Source organism: Xenopus laevis, chromosome 1L (assembly GCF_017654675.1).
Source record: "Xenopus laevis strain J_2021 chromosome 1L, Xenopus_laevis_v10.1, whole genome shotgun sequence".
In the NCBI taxonomy this organism is placed as follows: Eukaryota; Metazoa; Chordata; class Amphibia; order Anura; family Pipidae; genus Xenopus; species Xenopus laevis.
Genome location: NC_054371.1, coordinates 104,323,450 through 104,336,731, shown reverse-complemented (window position 1 = coordinate 104,336,731; position 13,282 = coordinate 104,323,450). Strand labels below are relative to the sequence as shown.

Genomic DNA, 13,282 nt, shown 5'->3' with positions numbered 1-13,282 from the left:
CTATCCCATCTCTCCACATATGCTCATATACCTTCTGTGTAGAGATGTCGCGAACTGTTCGCCGGCGAACTTGTTCGCGCGAACATCGGGTGTTCGCGCTCGCCGGAAGTTCGCGAACGTCGCGCGACGTTCGCCATTTTGGGTTCGCCATTGTTGGCGCTTTTTTTTGCCCTCTCACCCCAGACCAGCAGGTACATGGCAGCCAATCAGGAAGCTCTCCCCTGGACCACTCCCCTTCCCTATAAAAACCGAAGCCCTGCAGCGTTTTTTCACTCTGCCTGTGTGTGCTGAAGAGATAGTGTAGGGAGAGAGCTGCTGCCTGTTAGTGATTTCAGGGACAGTTGAAAGTTTGCTGGCTAGTAATCGTTTTGATACTGCTCTGTTATTGGAGGGACAGAAGTCTGCAGGGGTTTGAGGGACATTTAAGCTTAGGTAGCTTTGCTGGCTAGTAATCTACCTTCTACTGCAGTGCTCTGTATGTAGCTGCAGTGGGCAGCTGTCCTGCTTCTGATCTCATCTGCTGACTGCTGCAATAACAGTAGTCCTTGTAAGGACTGCTTTTATTTATTTTTTTGTTGTTTTACTACTACTACTACTACTACTACTATAAGAGCCCAGTGCTATTAGTCTAGCAGTGTTGGGGAGTGGGACTGGTGTGCTAATCTGCTGCTCCTAGTAGTTCAGCAGCACCAACTTTAATTTTTTTTTTTTAATATTCATTTTTTTTTATTTTACTTTTTTTTATTTTACTACCGCTGTAGTAGTGTATAAGTTGACCTTTTAGGCATTATTTGCCCTGTAGGCATTATTTGCACACTGTTTTCTTCAACCCGCCATCGAGCTGTGTGACCTTGTTCACATTCTGTCTAAATATCCATAATATTACCGTCTCCAGAAAAAACACCGGAGTGACTTTTTTCAAGCAGCCATAATATATTTTACGTAATCCGTATCCACCGCTGTAGTAGTGTATACGTTGGCCTTGTAGGCATTATTTGCACACTGTTTTCTTCAACCCGCCATCGAGCTGTGTGACCTTGTTCCCATTCTGTCTAAATATCCATAATATTACCGTCTCCAGAAAAAACACCGGAGTCACTTTTTTCAAGCAGCATTCATATATTTTACGTAATCCGTATCCACCGCTGTAGTAGTGTATACGTTGACCTTGTAGGCATTGTTTGCCCAGTTTTTTTGGCCACAGCCACTGAAGCACAGAGGCCAGAAAAAATATGCCATATAAATGCTGAAAATAGTCATTTTTTGCCATACGTTGACTCAACGTATATGGCAAAAAATGACTATTTTCAGCATTTATGTGGCATATTTTTTCTGGCAACTGTGCTTCAGTGGCTGCAACCAAAAAAACTGGGCAAACAATGTCTACAAGGTCAAGGTATGGCGAAAAATGACTATTTTCAGCATTTATATGGCATATTTTTTCTGGCAACTGTGCTTCAGTGGCTGCGTCCAAAAAAACTGGGCAAACAATGCCTACAAGGTCAACGTATGGCAGTTGTTTAAAGAGAACAGTAGATTACTAGCCAGCAAAGCTACCTAAGCTAAAATGTCCCTCAAATCCCTGCAGACTTCTGTCCCTCCAATACAGAGCAGTATCAAGCAGATTACTAGCCAGCAAACTTACTATCATCTGTCCCTGAAATCACTAACAGCTCTCCCCCTACACTATCTCTTCCAAGCACACACAGGCAGATTTTTCAGATACATTTTTGCCCTTGATCCCCCTCTGGCATGCCACTGTCCAGGTCGTTGCACCCTTTAAACAACTTTAAAATCATTTTTCTGGCCAGAAATGTCTTTTCTAGATGTTAAAGTTCGCCTTCCCATTGAAGTCTATGGGGTTCGCGAACCGTTCGCGAACCGCTCGCATTTTTGCGCAAGTTCGCGAATATGTTCGCGAACTTTTTTTCCGACGTTCGCTACATCCCTACTTCTGTGTCTCCCTATTTCCTTGTTTAAATGCCCTCTACTAGAAGACACCTCTTCACATCCCTTTCTGATCTTCCCTCATATCTTTCCATTGTTAATTATTGACTTTAAGTTTGCCGGTTTTGGGATTGTTCTGCCCCAACCTATCAAACACGTTCTAATAATTTACTGGGGCAATTATTTAAAGGAACAAAAACACCAAAAAATGAAAGTGTTTTAAAGAGATGAAAATATCATGTACTGTTACCCTGCACTGGTAAAACTGATGTGTTTGCTTCAGAAACACTTCTATAGTCAGGGCCAGAAATAGGGGTAGGCAGAATAGGCACATGCCTAGGGCGCAATGGTAGAGGGGCACCAGGCACGTACCTCTTCTGATGCCTTCCCCTAGTTCGGACCGTTGTGTCCAGAAGCTGCGGCAGTTGAATTCAACTGCTTGTGAGTCCGCACATGCGCACTATGCTTTCATCACTTTGATGGCGCTTGCACAATACCGCTTCATCGGTGCGAGCGGGTTGGGGGGGGTGTTGCCTAGGGCGTCTGGCCGACTTGGCCCGGCACTGTCTATAAACAAGCTGCTATGTAGCAATGGCGGAAATTGAAAAAAGGCTATATGACACAGGTTAAATAGTGGATAACTGTGTAACGTGAGCCTTTTCTCCTCTGAATGGCTGCCCCCCGTGGCTACACATCAGCATATTTATATAACCAATAGTAGTGTTTCTGAAGCAAACACAGCAGTTTTACTAGTGCAGGGCAACACTGCATTATATTGTTATTACTTTAAAAAACTTTTATTTTTTGATGTTACTGTTCCTTTAATAAGCCAATGCAAGAAACATTCAGCAACAAAGTCACAAATTTCAAAGTCCCAAACCTCCAACACAATAACAAAAGAACAGTGAATGATGAAACATATGAGGCCTTTCTCAGTTTATTACGAAATAATTGCACAGAGAAGTGGCCATATATTTCCCCAACATTTCCTGCCAGGATAGGTGAGGAAAAGACTGATGAATCTAATTCTTGTAACTTACAGAAGTCAAGTAGGAAATGTAATTTTATTATTGTTTTAGTTCAGTTTACAAGAGATTTTTTTCTTATCCTCAAATGACAAATTTGACTACTATGGCCTGCCTTCACAAAATACAATATATCTATGTTTAAAAATACACATAATAATAATGTAGACAAGGTTGAATAAACAAATGTCTAAGGACAAAATGTACAGTTTATAAGCAAATGCTTGCAACTTCTGCTAACTACCTACATGTTTCCTCTTTTTACTGACTGCATACAATTATTAGGGGCTCTTTCATATTCTATACTCTAATCCAACCAATTTAGATTCCTGAAAGGAAGCAAATATTAACGTTACTCTGTAACTGATCACTCCTGTAGCACAGGTTGGGCTTCACTCAATTTTGTATCATACTTGTTTGGAAACACTTACTGCACATTGTATTGCCTTTTCTTTTGCCAGTTTATCATAATACCATGATCCAGTTCAGGCCCTAATCTGATCAATCAAACCCTGGATCTGTAGGAAGTAAGATCATATGTTGATATTAGAGTAGGGATACAATCCAAAATTCAACTGAATCCTAACCTTAGTTAAGCCATTAATTTTCTTGCTCACGTTGGTTTACATCTTAGCTTTGTTTTTGTTTTTTTAAGAAAATCATAGAAAATAAAAATTTTGCCACCTTAAACCTGCCAAGAGCTAGGTTTTCAACTAAAAAAAACCCAAAAGAAACTCAGTCTCAAACAAGAATACATCAGCCCAGGACTGGACTGGGATTCAAAATAGGCCCTGCCATTCCTAGTACACAGAGGCCCAAACAGCCCACTTAGTAGTCACTGTCTATGGCACCTTATAGCAGCCCCTCTGGCATTTGCCAGAAGTCACAGATTGCCAGTCCGGGCCTGCATCAGCCCTTGTTGTTCTATTGTTGATCCATTTCTTTTGTCAAAGATTTAAAAATTATGGATTTGGTTCATCGCCACGTTGATCTCATGAAGACTCACTGGTTGGATTAAACCACTGATAAAAGCTTCTATTAGGAGAGGGAAGGATCGTTTAAATTCAAAAATATTGTATCTGAAGCCTATGCAATTTATTGATACGCTATTCTAAACTACAGAATTCATTGTGAAAAACCTACAATTAAATAAAATAAAATCAGGGGTTAAAACAAAGTCATGCCACAAAGGTTTTCTCTAGCATTTGACTTCCACATCAGATACAGTAAGACTGCAAAGAAGTGTATTCTACGGGCTCTGTCAATAACGCAGAAGGATTTGCTGCAATAGACTGAAACATGGCTAGATTCCACATAGCAACATTCCTTAAGCAAATACAAAAGTATAAAAAAAGATTGATTACATGTCAATTTCACAAAGTGTTGTCAATATTTACACTGCAGGTGATTGCAGTAGTATAAGTTATTGTATAAAGGGTACCACCAAATAGAATTTTGATATGCCTAAATAATATGCATTTTACATTAAATTTATTTGTGTTACTTTCTCCATGCATAATCACAGTCATTTGCTTTAGTTAAATTGATTGAACAGGTCCGTATTCGACTGAATTCGAATCATACAAATCGAAGGAATATTGCATTCAATCGAATTTGATTAAAAGTTTTTTCTAAAAAAAACTTCCATTTTTCAGAGTCCACCAATTGACTCCAAATAGGTTCTAGGAGGTCCCCCATATCCTAAAACAGCAATTCAGCAGGTTTTAGAAGGCGAATGGTCAAAGTCAAATTTTAAAGAGACAGTACATGATAAATTTCGATATTCGAATTTTCTAATTTTTTTTCAAATTCAAATCGAATTTGGACTATTCCCTAGTCGAAGTACACAAAAAATAGCTTGAAATTCGACCTTTGATAAATCTACTCCTTTTCCCCATTTTGAAGCTCTGTAAACTGTTTTTCACTAAGAGGAAAGTCTCTTCCCTTACAGTAATAACTTGCATTTTAACAAAGCCTGATTGACTGATTGACTGTGACTGATTGAATAGTCTCTGTAAAGCACTGCTGTACCAAACTATTATCATTCAAAATATGACTGCTATAATTTCCTTATGACAAATGTATCACCATGAAGACATATAAGGACCTGTCTAGTTCAATGGACATTGGTGCAGCTATCCTGTCCTCTTACATTGTAATTTTTCAGCAGTCCTGTTAATAAGAGAACCATTCATGATATAGGCAATCCTCCATACCCATTTTAGTGCCTTTAATGCCTGATTTTTGGCTTCCAATCGTTACTTAACATAAGTTTTGTAACACAGTAGGATACTCATATTCATATATGCCTAAATAATATGCATTTTACATTAAATTTATTTGTGTTACTTTCTCCATGCATAATCACAGTCATTTGCTTTAGTTAAATTTCTAGTACATTACAATTCTACTCAATATGTATACTGTATATACATCCTAGAGGAAACATAAGCACAGAGATGCACAGAATTTGAAGGGGTAGGGACACAATTTTAGATTTGGATGAGCTATTCCCAATGTTAGTATATATCTGTGATTCCAAAGGCACAGTCTTTTATTAATATTCTATACAACTGTACTAAAAGAGGTAAACTATATAAATGGAATACACTGCACACAAATATAATTAAAGATGCTACCATGGAAATGATTTATCCCATAGGCATACTGCTCCACAAGTCACTAAACTAAGCAATTCTCAAATGCTATTAGAAACACCAGCCCAGAGTAATAATTATGCCTTTCTAAGATGATAGCAGAACACAGTTGCAAGATTGTTTTTGGTTTAGCAAGTACAAAGAAAACTGTTGGAGCTGAGTATGATAATGAAGCCAAGTATATTATCTTCATAGATCAGATGGCCTTGCCTAAGAGTTGTATGGTTATTAGGAAACAAACTTGTTTCTTCAAAGAGAAGAATGTACAGCAGTTTAAAAGGAAAGGAGCTACAGCAAATTTGATATATTTTGCTAATATGATACACAAGGCTTACAAGGTCGAATAAAAAATGTTACATTTTTTGTTGAAAGAATAAAATCATATTTTTAATCATACTAATGGGTGAATTTACAATTTGAGTAGACAGAGAGTCTGTATCTATCCAGTTCTTTAATGCTTCAATTTTACTGTCCTTGAAAATGGTCAAGAAACAATCTTGCTAAGAGCTTTTTATATTCAATAAAGTTTTCTGGCAAGATACTGTATATTTTTTAATCAAGATAATTTATTTTTAAATATAGAAATTGGGTAATGCTGAAATCATTATAAATGGTGGCTATAAATATCCATTTGCTGCTTAAATGGCAAATGGCAACCTGTACTATTGCTCAATGTACTTATTTGCATTGGCTTGAAATTAAAAAAATTCTGCACATTGCTGATAACATTCATATCCATTAGTCACTGTAAATAAAGCAGGCTTCAAACACAAATTCATAATGCTAAACATCCTAAATTTAACTAGTCTGCTTGCAAATATCATGTAAGTTTGATGCAAAAAGAACAGATTTTAGTTTTATCTCCACACTACCTATGAATACCCATATATTTTTTATTACAGCTTTTATACAAGTTGTGCAATTAACTAAGAAATAAACCTTAGGAAAATATTACCCATACAAAGGGGGTAGGATCCCCATATATTTTGTACTGTACTGTACATATATATATATATATATGTCAGGAGCGATCCGTGTCCAACATGGCGGCGCCCAGCGCTGGACGTGTGACGTTTTTAAATAGAAGAATGCCAGGGTCACAGGTTCAATGCCTGATTATAGGATTATTATTACTGGAATTCCCAAGCTTCCTCCTTGGTCCGGACTTCTCCGTGCTTGGAGCCGTTAGGCCCCTGACAATATATACACAAGCGCCATACATATCCTGTACATTATATCCTTATAAATGGTGCTTTGTCACATCAGTTATAAAAGATGCATTCGAAAACAAATCCGACCAAACTCTCTTCCTCAATTTAAATTAATTTATCAATAATATTTCTAGAAAAAAATGGAGCAAAACATCACAACAAAATCGTACAATTCAAAAATGTAGTTTTATCCAAACGATCTCCACCTGTGTAGCTCACTTTCCTACTCAGGCCACACCAGCCAGGCCAAATTTGTACTCATGCAACAGTTGTAGGATAGGAAGGAGCATAACAATGCGCAGACTTGGCTGCAAAATTTGTGAAATGCCCATGCGGGTTAGTATATATAGGCCAAACAGTGAGGAACATCAAAACCAGAATAAAGGAACATAAGAATGATATACGTAATTTTAAACATAATACACAGACCGATACAGCAGTGGCCCGGCATTTTAACCTGGCTAAACATACACATGGACAACTGAAATGGGCTGTTTTAGAATTAGTAAAACCACTGAATAGAGGGGGCAACTTCAAACAAAAAATGCTCCAAAGAGAAGCTATGTGGATCATGAGGCTAAACACATTGGCCCCCAAAGGTCTAAATGAAGCATGGAGTGTAAAGTGCTTCTTATGAATTGTATTAATTTGAATTATGGATTTTTCTTTTTCTAGACTCCTTTGATCCTGACTCCCATATATTTTTGTGTAGGTACGGTAAGAACTATTTATTTATCGCTTCTAAATGTACTGGCTTGTCTCTTTAAAAAAGTATTAAAATAGTAACTTTGAAAAAGTACCTTAAAAAAAGTATCCAAAAAAAGTATCCTAAAGAAAGTTATTTAAAAAGAATCTAAGAATAATTTATTGTCTAATAGACAGCAGAAATGAAATATCTTCCAAAATAGTGACACAGTTTTCGGACACATATGGTAGGCAGACTCTGAAATGAGTAGTGCCTAATTTTCAAGTAATTCTTTTATGAATTAAAATTTTGTATCAATTTTAATGTTGTTTCTAAGCATTAAGGTTATATTTTAAATGTTACATTGTTTTTAATGTTGCAGTGTGTTGCAAGGTGCACAGTTCCTCTAGTGGATATTACACGTCTTTAAGATGGGAAATACACGCTACTTTAAATAATTGATTGATTAACATATGATGTCACTGAGGGAGGAGTAACATTGTGGGTGTTGTGTTATAAATTGGTCTTTTTTGTAATTGTATTTTTCACTTGAAAAAGGATCCATGATGATCCGAAACATGTTGTGATAATAAAGAAATTTTGCAGCCAAGTCTGCGCATTGTTATGCTCCTTCCTATCCTACAACTGTTGCAAAAATCGTACAATTGTCGCTCTGAAAACTCAATTTTTTTTTTAGTTTTCACTGCGAAATCTCAATTTTTTCAGATTATCCAACACAGATTACAATGTCAAGAAACAACTTCAGCAACACGTGCCATTGACTTCTAAATAACCTTGACAGGTTTGAGATTAAACACTTTCGAATTCAGATTTTTAACAGTTTAGGGGTATGATAAATTTCTAAAAATGCAAGTTTTTTATACATAAAAAAATTGTGTTTTCTCATTAAAAACCTTGACCAGAACTAATCGAGGTATAATAAATGGGCCCCTTATGGGCCCATTTAGGATTTTCAAAAATATTTTTTCACATTTTAATATACAGATTAGGATTTGGATATAGATTTCAGAATAATTTTTGGTGCATCTCAAGTATATAGACAAATTATAATAAGATAAAAGTGTAAAATATTTGGTGTACCGTAAACTTTGTAGGTGCACTATAGTCTTATGATTTTAAATAAGTCAAGCAATACTGGGCCCTCCCGCTCATGGGCATTCTAGTCAATTTCTGAGCCCTAACTGTATATAAAAACTCCCTGTAGTGGTGTCTGGTGGACCCACTCATTTATTTGCAAGGGGTCCCTAGGATTTCTGATGGTAGCCATGTGTACAACCACTGGTGTAATACTTTATTTATTTATTATTATTTATAATTTATTTATTATTAATATATGAATGTTCTATCTTACTAACATGCAGTTTTTTAGTTTTTACAAGTGGCTGACCAGGAAGAATTCCAGGGTCTTACCCTCAGAGACAAGAGAAAAGAGAATTATTACTCACATGTTCCCTGGCTTACTTACTAGTTGTTGGTCGATGGATGGAATTGCATCATGATGCCCATAAATTATTGCAGGGTTATACTGACTGAAAAGAACTGGGTAAAAAACTCTTTTTCCTGTAGGGAAGACAAAATTCACAGTATTAACTATGTGATATAACATTCTTTTTTGTTGGTTTTTTTTTCATTCACCTACTGATTCTGAGAGTTTCCTTAGTTTTATGAACATTTTTTTGTTTTTAAATAATAGAACTGTTTAAATGCAGAGTTGTAAGTGTATTGTATTAGAGGAATAGCTGGGTTATACCAGGCAAGCTATTTGGATCATTCTATGCTTCTATTTAACAGTTGTCCGTTGATACAAATGAAATAATACAGATACACACACTATATTCACTGGCTTTTAATAAAATATACAACAAACATGATCTTACTGTTTTTTACAGTGACAAATAACATGCAGAAGATATCAAATTAATAATAGTATCAAGTATCAAATGCAACATGTGACTCTTTTGCAGAAGATTGTTTGGTCTAACATCTTTGCTAGTAAGAACTAGTAAGCTGATTTATGAAAGCAATTCAACATATACAGAAAATGCAATGTGTCCTCATTTGGCAGAAATATGATTAAGTTAAACTGCCTGACTTGAATAAATTGGTGGACTCCACTGTATGTAAGGTATCCTTTATGAAATTTTTTTGACAATGAATGCTCTAATTTTATATTTTTTTAACAAAATCAGTTGAAAGTCATGTCATTTCATTATTCATTCCACATTTTCAACTGAGGATCTGGTTTTATCCTAAAATAATCAATCATTCAGACAGCTATTTAAACAGCCTGTAGTTCAGTGTTGGTGTACTCACCTGGGTACTATACAGAAGACCAATTAGTGGTGTGTTATTGTCCTTTATTCTGCTGCTACCTTTTTTGACATAATGTAGCCAAAATGCCTATACATTATTAAAATAAATTTGGTTGTTCACATTCCAAACCACGTTTTTCAGTTCAGTTGTTTTCAGATTGTTTGCCTGAAATAACTACTTTTAACAGGTTCTTTTTTGCCGGTTTTCTGAAATCGAAGGCTAAAGTTTAATGTTTTCATCTCTGTGTTTCAATCTGGCAGCATTCTAGTTACAATTTGCTGCATTAGTTGATACAATTCTCAGCACCATCTGTGGAATATTAGCAGCTAGTGTATCAATTATATTAGTTGCCTTTAATGAAACTCAGGAATTCTGCTCAGTAGGGCCAAATATAAGAAATGTATAAACTAATGTATCAGGTCCCAGAGCTGCTGCAGAAAAACATAAGAAGGTGAAAAATGAAACTTCAATATTAGAAAACCGGGCACAAATAGAAAATAAAAACTAACTGAAAAAAAGGCTTTATTTCCGTGAAAACTATCTGAAAACAACTGAACTGCAAAAAGTGTTAGAAGGTAAACAACCCCTTTAATATGTGCTGCAACTTTAATATCCGTTATCATGTTGCTTTATGAACCAAGCAATCCTGCAGCTTATGGAACTAATAAATCTGACTACAACATGTGTTTGTATCCCTGCTTTGTAGCATGCCCTAGCTCTTAACTTCAATTGGTTTCCTATGACAGTAGCCATGTGCATTGTTCCTTCTAAATTAAAGCCAATGGTGCATGATAGTACTGAGTAACTGGCAACCTGTGGAGTGGAAAAAAGGTTAGGAATCTGATTTGGAACATCATAGGTATAACAGATTATTAATTTTGGAATTTATTTATTTAATGAATACAAATTTTCATTTTGGAGGTACTAAGACAGGCAAGGGCATGCATTTCACAAGAAAAAAAAGTTTAAGAATGAATTGTATAAAGATGCTGTTGATCCCTGAATGATCTCTGAACTCAAAAGTTTTTTTTCTTGCAAATATGGAGTTTAACATATAAACACCTGTAAATATTATAGGTAAACATTTTTCACAAAATACAAAGGGGGCTATTTATCAAAGAGTGAAGTTAGAGATCACCACAGTCCACTAGCTTGCAATACCGCCTCTCACCTTTCATTTCTATGGAATTTTTAAAGGCGTATTTATCAAATGATGAACTTTCAACTTTTGATAAATATGCCTTTAAAAATCTCAGAAATTCATGGAGAGAGGCGGTATTTCACTCTAGCGGACTGTGGTGATTTCTAACTTCACTCTTTGATAATATACCCCAAAGAATACAATGAAAGTGAATTAATTAAAATGTGTTGTTCTTACCTGGCTGTGTATTTATTCTGCATGAATTAAGAAATTCAGCAGTGAAGTAGATATCAACATCACAAAAAAACAGAAGGACATTGCTTCCTTTCCAAGCACGTGCTCCAACATCTAAGCCTTTCCCACGAGAGAATTCCTCATTCAACTGAATAAAAGTGAAGTTTTTGAAGTTTGCAGCTCTTAAAAAAAAAAAAAAAGCAAAACAGCATTAGATTTTCTAAACTGCAGACTACAAATGTGGGAGCAGCAGTGTCAATTTCAGGAAAGTCTCAGATTTCTGGTAAAACATATTAAAAACTTAATTTTACAAACACAAAAAAAATCTCCTGCAGCTAAACTCCATATGACAAGAATTAGGTGCTGTGGTATAAAAAAAAGTGTCTTTGGCAAGGGTAATATTGCTTCACTAAATCAGTGAGTATTAAGATGACCTGAAGTGTGATGTGCCCCAGATATCTATTTTATTTTTAGACAATTTTTACAATCCAGTCTGTAAAAATATATAAAGGATGTGTTTTTAATATTAAATAGGTAAATACAACTCTTAAATCATGTTTAATGGGTTTCTCAAAACACATAACTACTATAAGATAATGCATAAGGCAATCAACTCCAAAAAATTGTTTTAAGATTTTTTTACATTCAAAGACAAGAATACCATAAAAATAATAGAAGAAGAAACTTTAGTTCCTCCAACATGATCTTCTGGAAAACATAAAAATTAAGAAGTCAGCAGTATGAAAATGTGACTCCCTTTTCTTAATGGTTTACTGTCTGAATTATCAGTGCAGTTTTAATTTATACCATGTTATACACCATATTTCTGAAGTTTCTAAGCATCTGCCCATGTATGGGGCCTATCAGCCCCAATATCTTGTCAAAAATTGGTTGGCTATCAATCAGACAGGTTTAAACATTTTGCCAAATGAGTGGATCTTTCAATGTACTGCCTTGCAAATAAGAAATTGCATAAGAGATATAGACTAAAACTGATTCCCATAGGCTTATTTATATCTAAGCACATTTTACAAATAGAACAAATATGAATAGCAAGTGTATATATTCAAAGAAAATCTAGGTAGGTAGTCTTTTTTTTTAATTTCTCTCTTTTCTGTACCACATGTACTTATTCTCCCCCATTTAACCATACAAGGGGGAGCATGTACAGTATGTGGATGAGGCAGCAATATCAGATTAGTGCAATATAGTGCACATATTGTAACAACTGGACAGCCACACACAAATGATCCATATACATGCTATTATATACTACTATTCACAAGCTCCCCCACCACATACACACACACAAAATGAGGAACCCATGAATACATACATATATGCAAGCAGGCACCCATAAATACCCGCACATACACGTAAAAGTAACTATTCAAAGATGAGTGATCTGAAAAGTTCTGTGTAATATGCCTTTAATTGGTGGTGTTGGTATTTTCACTTCAAAGTATATACAAACACATCAAATAAATATATAATCAAATTCTTTCCTCAGAATAAGAATTATCTTCACACAACCTTTTGTACATTCTGTACTTAAAAGTATCGTTGATAGCTATAGTTATGCCACTGTTTGCAGTAACACACACAATGCAAGTGCCCTCTGGAATTCCCATTCAGTCTGCAACAAACTTCACTTCTTCATTAATGACTTCAGGCCACTTGCAATAACGGAAACTTAGCTCTCTGTTACAGATACTGCCTCAGCTTCTGCCTGTCCTATGGGGTTTTCAGCTATTTCATCAAAATCCACAGTTTTGGCAAAACATTGTAACTCAGCAGTTTGGAGTAGAAAGACATGGTTACCCATTTTGGATTTGGCTGAATGTGTACTTTCCAAAAATATATGGTTTTGGGGGGTCAACATTTTTTGTGTTTTTACCCAACAAGAAATGCAGTAAATGTGTTGATTATTCAGTAGCAATGACTCCTGGGACAATTTGTATGGGCTAACTTAATTTTGGGGTCTGTAAACGCCAGATACTTTGGTAATCGAATGCACAACAGGCATAAAACTGTTCAGTGGACTCATT

At 35.7% G+C, this 13,282-nt stretch overlaps 1 protein-coding gene across 1 annotated transcript in view; it reads right to left on the bottom strand.

Moving 5' to 3' along the window:
• Positions 1-13,282, bottom strand: part of csgalnact1.L (chondroitin sulfate N-acetylgalactosaminyltransferase 1 L homeolog) — a 221,106-nt gene that overhangs the window by 19,718 nt on the left and 188,106 nt on the right. The window contains exons 7-8 of the mRNA XM_018254269.2: positions 11,238-11,416; positions 9,012-9,106 (exon numbers count right to left, since the gene is read on the bottom strand). Of these exons, the coding sequence (XP_018109758.1) occupies positions 9,012-9,106; positions 11,238-11,416 (274 nt within the window). The remainder of the gene's footprint in view (positions 1-9,011; positions 9,107-11,237; positions 11,417-13,282) is intronic.